The sequence below is a fragment of the Lepidochelys kempii genome, chromosome 8 (assembly GCF_965140285.1).
Source record: "Lepidochelys kempii isolate rLepKem1 chromosome 8, rLepKem1.hap1, whole genome shotgun sequence".
Classification (NCBI taxonomy): Eukaryota; Metazoa; Chordata; order Testudines; family Cheloniidae; genus Lepidochelys; species Lepidochelys kempii.
Window position 1 is genome coordinate 228250 of NC_136387.1, and position 19293 is coordinate 247542.

General features: G+C 44.6%; 1 protein-coding gene across 2 annotated transcripts in view; it reads right to left on the reverse strand.

Annotated features, from left to right (window-relative positions):
* The window catches only part of KDM3B (lysine demethylase 3B), a 132435-nt gene that overhangs the window by 15091 nt on the left and 98051 nt on the right, over nt 1-19293 (reverse strand). For both annotated transcript variants that reach the window (XM_073355003.2, XM_073355005.1), the window contains 2 exons: nt 17900-18156; nt 134-400 (listed from right to left, as the gene is read on the reverse strand). In XM_073355003.2, coding sequence (XP_073211104.1) covers nt 134-400; nt 17900-18156 — 524 coding nt within the window. The remainder of the gene's footprint in view (nt 1-133; nt 401-17899; nt 18157-19293) is intronic.

A 19293-nucleotide genomic window follows, 5' to 3' on the forward strand; every position in this document is an offset into this window, starting at 1 on the left:
GCACAGTCACTGACCTTCAAGAGTAGGATTAGAAGAGCTTAAAGCAGCCCGCAGGCTATCAGTGCAATACTGCTTTCAAAATACCGGCACCAGGGTCTCCAATGAGAAAACCTGCCTATTTATTTTCTCTTACCTGGCCCTGTTTCCAACACTCCCTGAAGATCTTCCAGTTGTTTTTATTGCTGGGGTCATGAAGACACAAGAGCCTTCCATCACACAGCCAGGAATGGGAGGTGTGGGGATCCAGCACGTTTAATCCCATTACCATTTCCTTCACCTCTCTCTGTGTATCAGCCAAGTTACTTGCTCGTTTTGCAGCATCAGATGTCTTCTTATTCTCCACCACAGAAGCAATTATATGATCCAGGAAATTGGGCAGACTGGCTTTGCTCTTGGCCCCCTAGAAGATACAAACCCACAGGACAAGTTTAGTCTTCCATAACTGGCATAAGGATAACTCCTCTTGGGTGTAACAGCCTCTTGTCTTTCTGTTACATAAGGATAACATCTCTTCAATGTAAACAGAAAGAGAAGAGGCTGTTACATAAGGATAACGGCTCTTGGGTGTAAGTTATGCAAGTTCCTTTCCGTCAAGGAAATTCCGATAGCAGAAGAACTGGTGAACAAATCAGTACAAGGTTAGGAGTGCTATGGACTGTCCTATACAGTTAAGGCTCGGAAAATTTGCTGAACCATCTGCTACCCAAAGTAGTAAAACTACTAAACTAAGGTGACCACCACCTACGATTCAAACCAAACCTAACACCCCATTTTATTCTTTAAAGTTATGAAAAACACGGTTACCTACCTTTCGTAACTGTTCTTCTTTGAGATGTATTACACGTGTCCATTCTGATATAGGCCTACGAGCGCCCCGAGCACAGACGCTGGAGATTTCTCCCCTAGTGGTACCTGTAGGCTTGGCACTGGCATCCCCTGGTGTCACATGCTTATAGCACCGGTATAAGGGGCTCCCGCCGAGCCTGTGCTCCTCAGTTCCTTCTTACCGACGACCTCTCTGAGAGAGAGGCTGGCGGGCGGGTCTTGGAACGGACACATGCAACACATCTCAAAGAACAGTTACGAAAGTAGGTAACTTTTTTCTTCGAGTGATTGCACATGTCCATTCCAATTTAGGCGACCAGCGAGCAGTAGATCTGGAGGTGGGCTTGGAGATCAAGTACAAGCTGACTGTAGGACCACCATCCAAAGAGGGCATTGTCTCTCGCCTGCTGTATGATAGCATAGTGTATTATAAAGGTATGCACGGAGGACTATGTTGCCGGTCTGCATATGTCCAGGATTGGAACCTGCGCTAAGAAGGCTGCCGAAGAGGCTTGGGAACTTGTGGAGTGGGCCGTTAAGTTCAACGGACGGGGAGTGCCTGCGAGGTCATAGCATGTTCCTATACAGGATGTGATCCAAGATGAGATCCTCTGGGACACCAGAAGCCCTTTCATTCTATCACCCATAGCCACAAAGAGCTGGGATGACCTGTGAAATCATTTGATTCTTTCAATATAAAACGCCAGAGCACACCAGGGAGCACAGTCGTTGCCTTTCCCTATTCGCATGAGGCTTAGGGTAGAAGACCGGTAGAAATATAGGCTGGTTGTAGTGGAATTGGGACACGACCTTTGGTAGGAATTTCAGTTGCGGCCCCAGCTGTACCTTATCTTTAAAGAAAATTGTATATGGTGGTTCTGCTGTGAGGGCTCAGATCTCCTAAACCCTCCTTGCCAAAGTAATCACCATCAAGGCGGCCGTCTTGCATGAAAGGTGCAGCAGAGAACACGCTGCCAGCAGATCAAATGGTGGTCCCGTCAACTTTGAGAGGAGCAGATTCAAGTCCCCACACAGGGGGAGGTTCCCTTATCTGTGGAAATATCTTCTCCAGACCTTTGAGTAAGCGAATTACCATTTCGTGAGAAAAAAAATGACTGTCAATCTTTAGGTGGAATGCTGAAATGGCTGCCAGGTGGACCTTCAGCGAGGCAAGGGCTAGGCCTTGCTCCTTTAATGACAAGAGGTAGTCCAAGATAAGATGGATCAAAGCTTGCATGGGCACAACTCCCTTAGCTACAGACCAGAGGGAGAATCGCTTCCACTTTGCACAGTATGCCGACCTCGTGGAGGGCTTCCTGCTGTGTAAGAGAATTCTACGGACCTGCTCTGAACAAGTCTGCTCATCAAGGTTCAGCCATGCAGATTCCAGGCCGTTAAATGCAGGGTGCTGAGGATTCTGATGCAGAAGCCAACAGCGGTCTTGTGAGATCAGGTCCAGGCACAGAGGAAGCTCGATCGGAGCCCCAAGGGAGAGACAAACAAGGGTGGCGTACCATGCTGGCGTACCATGGGACCATGCTGTAGCTATCAGGATGACCCGAGCCCGGTCGTGTTTGATTTTTGTCACCACCTTGTGGATTAACAGAATAGGGGGAAAGGCATAGAACAGGTGATGTGACAACCTGTAGGAAAGCATCTGTCACGGAGCCTGGGCTGTGACCCCTCAGGGAGCAGAACTGATGGCACTTCCTGTTGGACTGTGTGGCAAACAGGTCTATGTGGGGAAAGCCCCACTGGAGGAAAACGCTCATTGCGATATTTGGGTGCAGACTCCACTTGTGATGTGTTGAAAAGGATCTGCTGGGCCTGTCCACAAGCTGGTTCTGCACCCCTTGCAGGTAAGAGGCCTCGATCTCAATCGAGTGAATAATGCAGAATTCCCATAGACAGATTGCTTCTTGACACAGGAGAGAAGAGCGAGCCCCTCCTTGCCTGTTTATGTAATACATGGCTGATGCATTGTCCTCGAGGATCGAGACTGTTTTGTTTGTGATGTGGGGTAAGAATGCCTGGCATGCCAGACGGACTATCCTGAGCTCCCTGACGTTGATATGGAGCAGTAGGTCCTCTGCTGACCACTGACTTTGTGTTTTGAGCAACCCTAGGTGACTCCTCAGCCCAGATCCGAGGCACTGGAGATTGGGAATACCGATGGCTGAGGCTTTGTGAAGGGAATCCCTTCGCAGACTACTCGGTGATCCAACCACCACAATAGAGAACCAAGGATTGAGGGGGCACAGTGACCGCCCTGTCCAGGTGGTGTCTTGCAGGGGAGTACACCGTAGACAACCAGGCTTGGAGAGGTCTGAGTCTGAGCCTCGCATGCTGAACGACATACGTGCACGAAGCCACGTGGCCGAGTAGACTCAAGCAGAGCCTGACCGTGGTGATTGGTTGGGACTGCATGTGACACATCAGGTCCACGATCGCCTGGAAGTGATCTTCTGGCAGAAAGGCCTTCGCCCATTGAGAGTCTAGGACTGCTCCTATGAATTCTATCCTCTGCAAGGGTACCAGGGTTGACTTCTGGACATTGATGAGAAGTCCCAGTGCCTGGAAGGTTGACTGGATAAGGGAAATGTCAGCCTACACTTGTGCTTGAGACCTGCCCTTGATGAGCCAGTCGTCGAGGTACGAGAATACATGAGCTCTTCTTCTGGGAAAAGCCGCCACCACTGCCATGCATTGGTAAAGACTCTTGGGGCCGCTGAGAGGCCCAATGGCAGGGCTGCAGATCGCTGGTTTGCCAAGAACTTCAGGAATTTTCTGTGGCCTTAGAAAATCGATATGTGGAAGTATGCATCTTAAGTCGAGGACAACATACCAATCCCCTAGATCCAGTGATGGGATGATCGATCCCAAGGAGACTATACGGAACTTCAACCTCTTGAGATATCGGTTGAGATGATGCAGGTCTAAGATAGGTCTGAGACCTCCCTTGGCCATGGGAATCAAAAAAACAACAGGAGTAAAACCTCTTTCCCTTTAGATGACCTGGGACCTCCTCCACCTCTCCCATTTCAAGGAGAGACTGAATTTCTTGCTCTAGCAGAAGCTTGTGAGAAGGGCCCCTGAAGGAGGGATGCGGAAGGTGGGAGTGAAATAAACTGGAGGGTATAACCAAACTTAACAGTGTTTAGAACCCAGCGGTTGCTGGTGATCCATTTCCAGGCCTGGAGGAAGTGGGAAAGACTGTGGAAAAAAAAGGGATAAACTGGATCATGATGAATTGGTATGCTCTCCTCAAAATGGGTGTTTCGAGGCGCCCAAGTGATGCTGGGCTGATTGAGAAGGCCCTGCAGAGGAGGAGAAGGCAGGCGTGGCCTACACCCAGAACCCTTGTTCCTACGCCTCCTATGATCGTAACGATTCTGGTGCGGGTAAAAACGGCCATATTGCTGCGGCCTATATTGCCTCCTAGGCTGCAACTGGGACTTCAAGCCCAGGGACTTCAATGTTGCCTTGGTGTCTTTAACCCTGTGGAACCTGACGTCTGTCCGCTCCGAAAAAAGCAAAAGGTCCCTCAAATGGCAGATCTTGCATTGCCTGCTGAACTTCTTGGGGGAACCCTGCCACCTGTAACCACGAGCTCCTACACACAATCCCAGCTGTGGCCATAGATCTAGCCATCGAGTCTGCAGTGTCAAGGTCTCTGCAAGGAGGCTCTGGCTACTGTTTTGCCCTCATCCACAAGTGTAGCATACTCCTGCTCACTAGCCTGGGGAAGTCTGTCTCCGTATTTGTTCATTGCCTCCCACATATTATTATCATGGCAATCCAGCAGCACTTGCTGGTTAGTTATCCTCAACTGGAGCCCCCCCATGGAATACGAATTTTTCCCCAGACGATCCTTTTTCTTAGGTTCCTTTGGCTCGGGAGTAGACCCCATCTGACCTTGGCAGCTGCCATCACGAGGGACCAGGGAGGAGGATGAGAGAACAGAAACTCACAGCCCTTGGCAGGCACAAAGTACTTCCTTTCTGTCCTCTTTGCTGGGGGTGGAATAGAGGCAGGAGTCTGCCAAATGGCCTTAATTGGTCCCAAAAGGGCATTGTGTAGAGGCAGGGCCACCTTAGCAGAGTGTGCAATCACTCCTGCAGCTGACAGAAGATCCAGAAACCTGTCTGAAGTTTCCTTGACAACCTCTGCCTACAATCCAAGATTAGAGGCCACCCTCCTTAACAAGTCTTGGTGGGCCCTTAAATCATCCTGCGGTAGGAAAGATTCTGCGCAGGAGCTTGTCCTCTGGAGAGGCTGAGGAAGAGGTGTGCGCTGCCATAGCATGCCCTGCTGTGTCTTCCCTGGGTTCACAGACTTGGGTAGTGGTATTGGTGCCGGCAATGGTGCTGGGATCTGCTCCTGCACTGGTCCGGGGGGTTGGCTCTGGAGGGCCTCTGTGCACCAAGGCTGCCGCTACAGTCTGAGCACGCTGAGTAGGAGCAGTGTAAGCCAATCCCTTGGCCTAGGGGAAAACCCCAGGGGTTCTAAAAAGGCCATTGCAGGGGCACTGGACCCCACAGGCCCATAGGCCAGGTCCCTTGGGTCATTCCTGCTCCTGGCGCTCCCAACGGCAGCGTTGCCTGTGGGGACTGGCGTGGAGCTTCCCTTCTGTGCCAATGTCTTGAATAATCTAATCCCGAGTCAGAGCTCGATGAAGACGCCGCCGCAGACAACCACCTAGGTGACCACAGTGGGGCCGATCCTCCTGGTGCCAGCGATCGGTGCCATGGAGACATTTCTGGTGAGGCAATGAAGGGGGGTGGGTTTCTCCTAGAGGCTGGTCTTGAAATCGGCTTAAAGGCAGTCAATACCTCGATGCCACTGAGTGGCACCGCTGGTGCCGCTTCCTGTGTCCCGGCAGGACTCGGCACTGAGAGTCATTAGCTCCTTCGCAGTGGAGTAGGCTTCTGGGGTCAATGGCATTACAAACTGGTTCGCCAGGTGCTGACCCATCGGTTAGTCAAGCGCTACTGGGGTCTGTGGTGCCTGCGTTGGTGTCTCTGCCAGCGGTTGTCGCAGTACCAAGGAGGGAGAACAGCCCTGCATGGGTCTTGCTCTATCCCACTGTGCACGCTTGTCTGCCTTCAGTGCTGGCGAGCGAGTCTTCTCCTGGTTGCCCTGGCGCTGCTGCTTCTTTGGCACTGTTGAGGAGGACCAGTGCTGAGAGCCCCTACCTGCTGGCAGTGCACTTTGCACTCATGCCCAAGTACTCAGTGCTGAGGCAGGTCTCAGTGCCATCTCCGTAAGTAGGACTTTCAGCCTTGTTGCTGTGTCCTTCTGCGTATGGGGCTTAAATTCCCAGCAGATGTTGCAGCGCTCTTTTCTATGACCCTCTCCCAAACACTTGAGACAACTCAAGTGAGGGTCACTAGTAGGCATAGGCTTGCCGCACAAAGAGCACGGTTTAAACCCCGGCACCCGGGGAGGGACAGACCACCTCTCCGAGTATGAAGAGGAATCACAGTCCTAAACTAAACTACTACACTATGGAACTAACTATTTACTATGAAGGAACAGTGGAAACCACTAAAAGCACTTTATTTTAAAGGCAAGAGGGGGGAAGTTCCGACAGCTGCATAGGTGATAAGAAGGAACTGAGGAGCATGGTCTCGGCGGGAGCCCCTTAAACCGGCGCTATGAGCGTGTGACACCAGGGGGTGCCAGTGCCAAGCCTACAGATACCACTAGGGGAAGAATCTCAAACAGCTGTGCTTGGGGCACTCACACATCTAAATCGGAATAGACTTGTGCAATCACTCAAAGGTTAGTATTCTCCTGTATTTCATTGTAACATTTAAAAAAAATTAAACACACAAAGTGTAACTTAGATTTCTTGCTTTTGTTGTTCATGCTTCCCCTCACTTCCCAGCTAAGAGGCCAAATGTGATCCTCTGATGTATAAGCAGGGAAATAACAAGTAGGAGTAGGGAGGCAGTATTATACACCTGGGGGAATTCTGTGCTACTGCGCGCATGTATAATTAATAAGCCCCGCATACTTTTATTTTTTTGCGCAGAAAAATGCTTCTGCCTAAATGTTGCTGCAGTTCCCCTTTTTGCCCATGAGGGGGTGCTGTGGCAACAGAACAAAGCAGTAGCTCCCAGCCAGCGAGGGAAGAGAAAGAGGCCTGCCTTCTTTGCAGCGGGTCAGGTCAGGAGCCAGGGGATCATAAGGGCTAGTGAGGGAGAACAGACTGGAGCAGGGGCCGAATAGGAGTGAAGGCACAGGGCCACATGGTGATGGGGGACAGGGTGCAGAGCTGCACAGGGACAGGGGAATGGCTGGGTGGGGGCACAGACACACATGGGGACAGGGGGAGGGGTTATACAGCCACATAGGGGTGGGGAGGGGATGCAGCACCACATGGGGATGGGGGAAATGGGCGTCTGATGTGGGATGGAAGGACATGTGGACTGTGGGTGCAAGGACACATGGGGATGCAGGAACACATGGGGACAGGGGCAGATGTGCCTGACTGAATTGGAGAGGCTAGAGGTCTGCCAGGGTCTGCATGGGGGAAGCTCCCTAACAATCCATCCCCAGCCCCCCCCTCACATCCCCCCAAAACCTGTTCCATACTTTTCTCACCCATACCCAACAACCCCCAAGTTCATACCCAGGCTCCTTCCCAGCAATTTACTTCCCTCTCCCTTAGCTCCTCCATTATCCCGACACTTTTGTACGGCTTCTGAGGGGTTCGGGAAATATGGTTCTGTAGTTTATTGTAGTTTAAATCAATTATTACTCAGAGTTCTCTATTAATATGCCTAGTAAGGAATCTATTTATCAAAAAATATTTCCTGAATCTTTTTTTGTCGTCTATGTTATTACAGACTTACTTGCTGACAGGTATTTTGAAATAAATGACCAAAAATAATTGAAAGTGGTGTGATTATATTGTGTTATTCTGACAAATTAAATATGCAGAGTTTTAAAATACTTAAATTAAAAAGTAAGTATTTAAAGAATTTAATTTTTTGGCCCAGAATTCCCACAGGAGTATTATTTCCAAATACAGCATCAGTGAGACCATTGTGTCCAGTTCTGATGTTCACACTTAAAAAAGGACTTTGAAAATTTGGATGAAGGTTCAAAATAGAGCTAAAAGAATGATCTGAGGTCTGGAAAACATGTCTTATAGTGGGAGACTTAGGCTCAATCTATTTAGTCTATCAAAGGGAAGTTTAAGAGGTCAGTTGATCATGTTATACAAGCACCTTCATAGAGAAGACATTTCTGATAGCAAATGGTTCTTTAATCTAGCAGACAACACGTAAATTGGAAGCTGAAGCTAGACAAATTTAGACTTTAGAAATAAAGGCACACATTTTAAAGAATCATAGAACATCTGTGTTGGAAGGGACCTCAGGAGGTCATCTAGTCCAAACCCCTGCTCAAAGTAGGACCAATCCCCAACTAAATCATCCCAGCCAGGGCTTTGTCAAGCCTGACCTTAAAAACTGAAAAAGTAGCCACTGGAACAATTTAAGGTGATGGACACTGTGGATTCTCCATCAGCTGAAGTCTTTAAATCAAGCCTGGAGATCACACTAAAAGATATGTTATTGCTCAAAAAGAAGTTTAGAGTTGATGAAGAAACAACCGAGTAAGATTTTAATGGCTTGTGTTATGCAGGTCCGACTAGATCATTCTTCCCTTTCTGGCTTTAAAATGAATCTTTCCAGAAGAGGGGCTATTCAACCTTAATTTGTCCCCCAAATTGTCTCTGTATGCATTACAATAACATGTATCAATGGCTGAACATACCATATTTTAACTTGATTAAGTTTTGCACTTAAAGCAGAGATTCAACATTAGAATTCAAAATAATCTTGAATGGAGAAGTGGTCTGAAATAAATAGGATGACAAATGTCCTTCAGTTAGGACAAAAGCAAAGTACTACACTTAGGAAGGAACAATCAATTGCACAAATACAAAATGGAAAATGACTGCCTTGGAAGGACTACTACAGAAAAGGATTGAGGGTTATAGTAGATCACAAAGTGAATGAGTCAACAGTGTAATGGGAAATGATCCCATCGTTGAGAACCCTCCTACTAGCAGATGTCATGGTATCCCTCTCGCACTGAGGATACCCCTCCTGGGGAGAGGACCACAGTCACTAGGAAAGACAGGAAATAGTAATGGGGGATTTGACTATTAAAAACATAGATAGTTGGGTTTGAGATGACTGGGAGAACTGCATGGTTAATTGCTTGACGGGTGCAAAAGTTGTGTACCTCTTGAGACATCTGAATAGACACACGTGCAGTGCTGGGGAAAAACTGGTAGTTGTGCTGCAGGTAGGTACCAATGACATAGGGAAAGGTAGTAGAGAGGTCCTGGAGACCAAATTTAGGCTGCTAGGTAAGAGATTCAAGTCCAGGACCTTCATGGCGGCATTCTCTGAAATGCTTCCAGTTCCATGAGGAGGGCCAGTTAGACAGGCAGAACTTCAGGTTCTCAATGTGTGGATGAGACTATGGTGTTGGGAGGAGAGATTTAGGCTTATTTGGAACTAGGGAACATTTTGGGAAAGGACAAGTCTATACAGGAAGAATGGGCTTCATCTAAACCAAAACAGACCCAGACTGCTGTCATGTAAAATTTAAAAGGTAATACAGGAGTTTCAAAACTGAGGGGTTGGCGAAAGCCAACAGGTGTGGAGGAGCACACGGTTCAGACAGAGACATCCCTCAGGGGTGGATTTATAATAGGATATAGTGTCCCTTTAAAAGATGATAGGATAGAAGTTGATAAAGTGTAGACGGGAACTGAAGAGAAACAGTCAAACAAAAAGGAGTCTCATTCAATTACATCACGTAAGGCAGACAACGAAATATTGACAAATTTCATAACTGTTTGTATACATACTATAAGATACTAAGATGGATGAACTCAAGTGCCTGGTATCAAAATGAGTATATTGGTATGATAGGTATCACAAAAACTTGATGGAATCAGGATAATCAGAGGGACACGGTAATACCAGTGTATAAAATATATTGCAATGACAGGATAGGTCGTGCCGGTGGGGGAATGGCACTATCCGTGAAAAAGCATAGAGTCAAAGTAAAAATCTTGCATAAATCAAACTGCTCCATGGAATCTCTATGGATAAATATTCCATGATTGAATAATAAGTCTGTAGTAGTAGGTATATACTACTGACCACCTAACCAGTATGGTGGTGGTGATTGTGAAATGCTCAGTGAGGTTAAATAGGCTACAAAAAACAGAAAACCTAATAATGGGGGAGTTCAACTATCCTCATATTGACTAGGTGCATGTCACCAGAGAATGGGATGCAGAGATAAAATTTCTAGACATGATGAATGACTGCTTCTTGGAGAGCTAGTCCTGGAACCCACAAGAGGAGAGGCAATTCTTGATTTAGTCTTAAGTGGAGCACAGAATCTGGTCCAAGAGGTAAATATAGCTGAACCTCTCAGTTATAGTGACCCTACTGTAGTTAAATTTAACATTCTTGCAGAGGGAAAAATGCCAAAGAAACCCACTGGCATTTTTCTTTAAAACAACAAGGAAACTAGTTAAATGGAAATTAAAAGGAACAGTCACAAAAGTGAGATACCTGCAGGCTGCAAAGAAACTATTAAAGAACACTACAAAAGGCTCCAACCAAATGTATACCCCTAATAAGAATAGTAAATAATAAATAATAATAAAGTAATAATAAAAAAGTAAGAGGACCAAAAAAATGCTGCCATCACTACACAGAAGAGTACAAGGGATGGTTAGAGGCAAAAAGGCATCCTTTAAAAATTGCAAATCATACCCTACTGAAGAAAACAGAAGGAATATAAACTCTGGCAAGTCAAATATAAATATAATGAAGCAGGCCAAAAAAGAATTTGAAGAGCAACTCACAAAAGAGACACAAACTAACCAAAAATAAATTTAAAGTACACCAGAAGCAGGAAGCCTACCAAAAATTAATGGGGCCACTGGACAATCAAAGTTATAAAGGAATACTCTGGGAAGACAAATGCTGCTACAGAGAAGCTAAATGAATTATTTGCATCTGTCTTCACTACAGAAGATGTGACAGATTCCCCACACCTGAGCCATTGTTTTAAGGTGACAAATCTGAGTGACTGTCCAAGATTGAGGCATCAGTAGAGGTAGATTTGAAACAAACTGATAAATTAAACAGTAATAAGTCACGAGGACCAGATGGTATTCACCCAATAGTTCTGAAGGAACTCAGATATGAAATCGCACAACTACTAACTATGGTATGTAACCTATAGCTTAAATCAGCTTCAGATGACTGGAAGAAGCTAACTTAATGCTGATTTTTAAAAAAGGCTCCAGAGGTGATCCTGGCAATTAAAGGCTGGTAAGTGTAGTCAGTTGTTGGCTGCGTGTGTGCTCTCTGCATGCTGCACTGGCTCTGATCAGATAGCCTGTACAGCAGACTCCAACTGAACTGTCCAAAAAGACCACAGACTTGGTTCCGTAACAAAGGCACTTGGCCAGGTTTATTGTTGACGAGCACGGTCCAAGCTCCCCAGATCAATGTCTACAGTTACACTAGCACCAGCACATGTATGCCATAGACACAGCTCAGCGAACGGCAGGACTTTCCATTCCCCCCTCGGCTGGACAAAGACACCCCGTCTGAAACCCTTCTTTATACACTGATACAAACAAGTTATGTATCCTCCCTCTGACGTAGCTAGTTCCACCTTTTATCTTATACATGTTGGTTCTATCAAAACATCTCTATCCATTACGCTGTCATCCTGACCTTATCTTTAGGAGGGGTCAGTATGTCCCTGTGGTCTTCGGGGAGTGTGTTCACACCATACTTGGTATTAAAATGTCCTGGTACCACTCTTCTGGAATGTGTTTACATGAGTATCCTGTGCCTAGCACTTCTTAGGAATGTTTATGGTTTTGCAATACCACCCCTGTTCTTGCCAGGTTCTGTAAACTTGCAAGCTGGCATGTTATGTAACTGGGCCTGACTTCAGCTAACTTTACTTTATATCATCAGGGCCCAACTACTACTTTAGTTCAGGCCTCATGGTGCGGGCTCTCTCTTTCTTCTACAACAAACATAACTTCAGTACCAGGCAAACTGGTTAAAAATATAGTAAACAACAGAATGATCAGATACACAAATGCTACAGTATGTTGGGGAAGAGTTCACCCAGCTCTTGTAAAGAGAAATCATGTCTCACCAATCTATTAAAATTCTTTGGAGGAGTCAACAAGCATGTGGACAAAGGTGATCCAGTCATATAGTGTATGTGGACTTTCAGAAAGACTTTGACAAGGTTCCTCACCAAAGGCTCTTAAGCAAAGTGAGCAGTCATAGGATGAGAGGGATGGTCCTCTCATGGATCAGTAACTGTTTAAAAGATAGGAAACAAAGGGTAGGAATAAATGGTGAGTTTTCACAATGGAAAGAGGTAAATAGCAGGGTCTCACAAAGATCTGTACTCGGACCTATGCTGTTCAACATATTCATAAACGATGTGGAAAAGGTGATGAACAATGGAGGTGGCAAAGTTAGCAGATGATACTAAACTACCCCACATAGTAAAGTCCAAAGCTAATTGCAAACAGTTACAAAGGGATCTCATTAAACTGGGTGACAGGGCAACAAAATGGCAGATGACATTCAGTGTTGGTAAGTCCAAAGTAATGCACATTGGAAAATCCCAATTCACAGTCAATCTGTGGAACTCATTGCCAGAGGATGTTGTGAAGGCCAAAAGTATAATTGGGTTAAAGAAAGAATTAGATAAATTCATGTAGGATAGATCCATCAATGGCTATGAGGCAAGATGGTCAGGGACACAAACCCATGCTCCAGGTGTCCCTAGCCTGTGACTGCCAGAAGCTGGGAGTGGATGACAGGGGATGGATCACTTGACAATTCCTGTGTTCTGTTCATTCCCTTTGAAGCTTCTGGAAACTGACTGCTGTCAGAAGACAGGATACTGAGCTAGATGGCCCATTGGTCTGACCCATTATGGCCATTCTTATGCTCTTAGTTACTGTTGCAAAAAAAGCGAACATCATTCTGGGATGTAGTAGCAGGAGTGTTGTAAGCAAGACAAGAAATAATTCTTCCACTCTACTCAGCACTAATAAGACCTCATCTAGAGTACTGTGTCCAATTCTGGGCGACCACACTTCAGGAAGATGTGGACAAACTGGAGAAAGTTCAGAGGAGAGCAACAAAAATGATCAAAGGTCTAGAAAACATGACTTATGAGGAAAGACTGAAAAAATTGGGTTTGTTTAGTCTGGGGAAGCAAAGACTAAGGGGAGACATTATAACAATCTTCAAGTATGTAAAAGGTTGTTAGAAAGAGAAGGGTGGTAAACTGATCTCCTTATCCACTGAGAACTGGACAAGTAGTAATGGGTTTAAATTGCAGCAAGGGAGATTTAGTTTAGACATTAGGAAACACTTCCAAACTGTAAGGGTAGTTAAGCACTGGAACAAATTACCTAAGGAGGTCATGGAGTCTCTGTCACTGGAGTTTTTAAGAATAGATAATACTTAGTTCTGCCTCAATTCAGGAGGCTGGACTAGATGACGTATCGAGGTCCCTTTCAGTCCTACATTTCTATGACTATGATCTAATCTTATGTATGAGAAATATAGCATAGAGTCCCCAAAATTACCTTGAGTAACAATGAATTTTCTGAGAATGTATAAGTAAATTTGTTAATTAGATTAGGAATTAAAATTAAAAGTAGGCCTTTTAATAAATTTTGCATAGTGACAGATTTTTTCAGCTCCTAATCTCAATAAGATCACCACAAACTCTTCAAACTTCCCAAAAAGTTACTCATTTCACTATAGTGCAGCCTGAGTTCATTTTTTCCCCCCACAGAATTAATGGTGATTCTTTCTGTTGTTCTTCATAATGGAAACTTTCTCTTTAAGCAGAAGCAGAAGAATGCAATGTTCTACTTCAGAGAATTCCAAGAACTCCTCCCTTCTTTCAAAATGGTGAACATCTCCTATTGTTAATGGGACTAAAGCCACAAGTGCCCTCACAGTTGGTGGCCATTTTGAGAAGGGTACATTTTGTCTCTCTCATTGTTCTCAATGGGATGGAGTGTCTCCAGCTTTTCACAGCATAGGGGGCTGACCATCTTCCCTGATGGTACCCACTGGCTTCAGTCCCATTGACAACAGTGAGAGGGGGCAGACATTTCGAACAGGAGTAACTGAAAATTTCAATTATTAAAATAAAAGAAAGACCATTACTCCCAAAATAGCTTTTAAAAAACTTCCCATTGCAGAAGCATGTAGCCACAAAATCAGAGAGGCTAAGACACAAAATGAGTTACACCTAGCCAGGGACAGAAAACAACAAAAAGAGGTTCTGTAAATACATTAGGAACAAGAGAAAGATGAAGGCGGTGAGCTAATAGTTGATGACTTCAAGAAGTGTTTAAAGCTGGTTTGCTTCAGTCCTCACTAAAACAGTTAATTGCGAACAGATACTCAACACAATATTAACAAGAAGGAAGATAAGCCAAAATAGGGAAAGAATGGGTTAAAGACTATTTAGATAAGTTAGATAGTTAAATAATATTTAGATAAATAAAAATCAGCAGGGCGTGATAAATTTCATCTAGGGTACTTAAGGAACTAGCTGAAAGAATCTCAGAACCACTAGCAATTATCTTTGAAAACTCATGGAGGATTGGTATGGCCCCAGAGGACTGGAGAAGGGCAAACAGAGTATGTATCTTTGAAAAGGGGAACAAAGAAAACCCAGGGAATTCTAGGCCAGTCAGCTCAATTTCTATACCTGGAAAGAAACTGGAATAAATTAAACACTTCTTAAACACCTAGAAGATATGGTAGTAAGCAATAGCCAGCATGAATTTGTCAAGAGGAACCCCCCCCCCCCCCCCCCCCGAAAACCATGTTTGACATAACTGTCTTCTTTGACAGGGTTACTGGCCTAGTGGATGGGAGCGGGGGGAGGGGTAGATGTGATAAGTCTTGATTTTAGTATTGCTTCTGACATACTCCATCATGACATTCTTGTGAGCAAACTAGGGATGTGTGTGGTCTAGATTAAACTACTACAAGGTGGGTGCACAACTGGTTGAAAGACAGCACTCAAAGAGGATTTATCAATTGTTCATTGTCAAATTGGGAGGGCACACCATGTGGAGTCCCATATTGGGGTCAGTCCTGGGTCTAGTAGCATTCAGTATTTTCATTAATGGAGAGTATGCTTATAAAATCTGCAGATTACACCAAGCTGGGAGAGATGCAAGCACGTTGCAGGACAGGAAGCCCTTCAAACATCATACGTTGCGTCACTGAGTACTGAAAGCAGCCAACCCTCATAACTGGGAAAACAATGATTACACCCTATGTCTTGAATATCAGAATTATATTGGGATCTGCTATTGCCAGTCAATCCAAAGGTATTTCCCCCTCCAATTATGCAGTCAATTGGCAAAATCATGGCATGGCTGCAGATGTTCAGGAACAGCTGTTTATACTTTTCAGGGCCAATATTTCTCAATACAACTGTATGAAACTACATGAGTGTTTTCCCCTAGTTATCATATATACAGTCTTAGCAGGAACAAGCCATAGATGAGAACTGCCTGCTTTACAGTGGACTGAGAGCACATGCTTTGGGAGAAAAAAGGTCTTTGAAGCTTTGCAACAATCAGTCCTTCCAGAAGGGTTGGACTGGCAAGGATGTGTGTATTTGGATTAATGGTGCTCAAACTACAACAAAAAACTGTAACCTTGTTACTAGAATCTTGCTGACTGCACTCCAAGCCATTTGGACTCGCTGTTGAATTCACTGGGAAGTTTTTGAGGCAAGGCAGATGGCAAGTGAAACTGTAAAAGTTGTGAATTTTAATAAAGGAAAGCCTAGTACAGGCCTCTTTGATATCTTACATAAAGAAATGATTACTTGACATTGGCCATTCCTACTCCATGCTGAACTTCATTGGCTTTCATCTCAAAGTTTTTAATTGAGTGTTTGAGCTCAGAGAAGCAACAACAGATTTTTCTTGATGCATTTAGCTCTGCTCTTGTGAATATTTCACTGACCAGCACTGGCTTGCTCTGAATGCTTCTCTTCAGGAGCAGAATTTTGTGCCCCTTATTGATAAGTGTCAGTGGGGCTTGGCTCAATACCTGTATGGAAAAGGTTGAGAACCACTGTCTTAATCATATGGATACTGCATGGCATCACTACCAGGCACTTAAACAACCTTAACTGTACCCTATGTGTGCATTTGAAGAACAGCAGTGAAAACTGCCAATTCTCTGAGGAATATGAAGAAACCATAATGCACCTCGTCACAGTGTTGTTAGGGACAGTATGTGGTTAAGGAAAACAGGGTGAATATAGGACATTCCTTCCTGACCCTTGAAGCAATCCCTTTGCTTTGACGCATGTGATGATCACCTGCATTGTCTTAGTCGGCAGAACTACATATATTCTTAGTGTCATAATATTTTCAGAGCCTTTTAAAAATCTATTCACAACTATTGGCCTTGGTTTTCTGTGACAATGAACGCCTCTCCCTTTTAACACATTCCATTCTTCTCTCCACCAAAGGTAAACAACTTAAGTTGTCAAGACCCCATCTTCCCTAACTGCAAAAGTTCAAGTATCCTAATATTTATAGCAGACAGGCAGTATCTCCTTGTTCCTCAGTTGCATTATCTGTCTGCCACCAGCCATCAGCATAATTTGAGTACATTCCACATAAAAATCAACAGTCCCTAGATTTCATGGAACCTCTGGCTTTTCTTTTTGGGGTAAAAAGTCCAGTTGGGGTAGCATTTTTGGTTTTGATTGTTTAAGTTTTCTTCATTAATTTTTTGGGGTAGAGGTTGGTTGGGGTTGTTTTTTTTTTGGTAGAAGGGTGTGTGTCAATGTATAATGACAGGTTTCAGAGTAACAGCCGTGTTAGTCTGTATTCGCAAAAAGAAAAGGAGTACTTGTGGCACCTTAGAGACTAACCAATTTATTTGAGCATGAGCTTTCGTGAGCTACAGCTCACTTCATCGGATGCATACCGTGGAAACCGCAGCAGACATTATAGACACACAGAGATCATGAAACAATACCTCCTCCCACCCCACTGTCCTGCTGGTAATAGCTTATCTAAAGTGATCATCAAGTTGGGCCATTTCCAGCACAAATCCAGGTTCTCTCACACACCCCCCCCCCCCCCACACACACACAAACTCACTCTCCTGCTGGTAATAGCCCATCCAAAGTGAGAGAGTTGTCACTTTGGATGGGCTATTACCACCAGGAGAGTGAGTTTGTGTGTGTGTGGGGGGGGGGGGGGGGGGCGGTGGAGGGTGAGAAAACCTGGATTTGTGCTGGAAATGGCCCAACTTGATGATCACTTTAGATAAGCTATTACCAGCAGGACAGTGGGGTGGGAGGAGGTATTGGTTCATGATCTCTGTGTGTCTATAATGTCTGCTGCGGTTTCCACGGTATGCATCCGATGAAGTGAGCTGTAGCTCACGAAAGCTCATGCTCAAATAAATTGGTTAGTCTCTAAGGTGCCACAAGTACTCCTTTTCTTTTTGTGTCAATGTAGTGTGTCATTCTTAGGACAGAAAGGCATTTTTAAAGGAGGAAAGTTTTGCACTGTTTCTCATGATACCCAGACTCTAGATTTTCCTAATCACCTCTAGAAGTTTGTCCCATAGCTTGATCCCCTCAACCAACACCAGAGATAAAATGGACTTAAATAAAGCAGGACCTCTGAGAAAAGACTGCTTCTAAATCAGGCTTTTATGGGGAAGCAGTACCTAACTGACTAACTCCTCCCTCAGAGCATTTCTCCATGACTGCACCAGATGAAGCCCCATAAAACTAACAACTGTGTTAAATCTTACAGCTCTTTTGAAAAATAATGCTTTTGTTTCTACCCATGTGTCCCAAAAGAATTCTGTTGAAATGTAGATAAAACTGACAGACCCTAAGGAATTCCCCTTAGAACAGTTCCCTTTGCAGGAAGAAAGGCAGGAAAGACAACATTACTCACCGTGGAAGCTGCAGAAAAGACTGGAGGAAAAGGGATTCCCGTATCTAGTGGGACCTGGGGCAGCTTTCCTGGCCCAGAGTGTAGCAGATCTCTGAGACTGGAGCCTTCAGCTTTGTTACTAGATGCAACTGGGCCCAACAAGAGACTATTAAACAGTTTTGGGGTTAATGGAGAAACTTTTGTACTGGAGTTGAAAGAATCCAATCCAAAGGGCGAATGAGATTCTTTATTAAGCACCGATCTCAGGGATCCAGCTTCTGTAAGGAAGAAAAATCACAACTGGGTGAGACAAACATCATTGAAGATCCACAAAAGGGAAAGTTCTGTGAAGATAACTGTCCAAGTATTATCCTTCAATATAACATGGCTATAATCCCGTGACAAACCACAGTACAGTTTACCTGGATGTTAAGGCTCAAGAATGATATTGTACAATACTGGATGAGGCAAAAGTAAGCATCCTGTTTCAGTATGCCTCACCAACAGCTTTAATACATCATGGTGGGTTAAGAATTTGGAGGGTCCAGTAGATGATTTGGACCTGAAGTATTTAATTTACAAGGAACTGCACTCGTGTTTGAATCAGACGCTCATGAACTGACCCTTTTGCCTTCCAAATTAGTTTTGGATTCTTCAGAATGAATACAGAATCCTTCTGCAGGATTTTAAATGCAGTAGAGAGAACACTACTGTTGATTTGACCTAGAAAACTAGGGAAACATTTGTGAACATAAAATTGAAAAGTGAAAACAGAAGAGATTTTCTGGGATTGTTAAAAAATGCCTATCACCGATAACCATGAACAAAATACAAAATTGTGTGCTATAATTCCCATACTTCTAGCTAGGTACAATATACAAGAGCTAGCCCGACCTGTCTTGAATGTAATGCTGCCTTTGTGAATAAGTCACAGTCTTGACAGTTCCTTAAGCATACCTTCAGCCTCTAGGTGCTTAGGAAATGCACTTTTTATATTAAGAAAAGGAGGACTTGTGGCACCTTAGAGACTAACACATTTATTTGAGCATAAATAAGCTTTCCGGAGCTACAGCTCACTTCATCGGATGCAAGCCAAACACCAAAATTAATTTTAGCACCAGTTTCCACAAAGTAACTAATTCTTATCTGAAGGGAATGTTAGTCAGACTTTACATCAGGAGATCATTTCTACATAGTCTCACAGAAAAGACAGCATACATAACAAAATGGGTACCTGATAAATATGCCCACCCCTCCAGCCTCCCTCCCCCGCTCCCATATCCCTCCAGCTCCTGCATGTATGTTATTTCTCCATCTCTTTCAGGAGGTTTCTACATGGTTAACCCCTACTTAAAGAAAAAAGATCCAAAGAGGCAAGTGCAGACGAATGATGCTGGTCTTCCCTAAGCACTAAG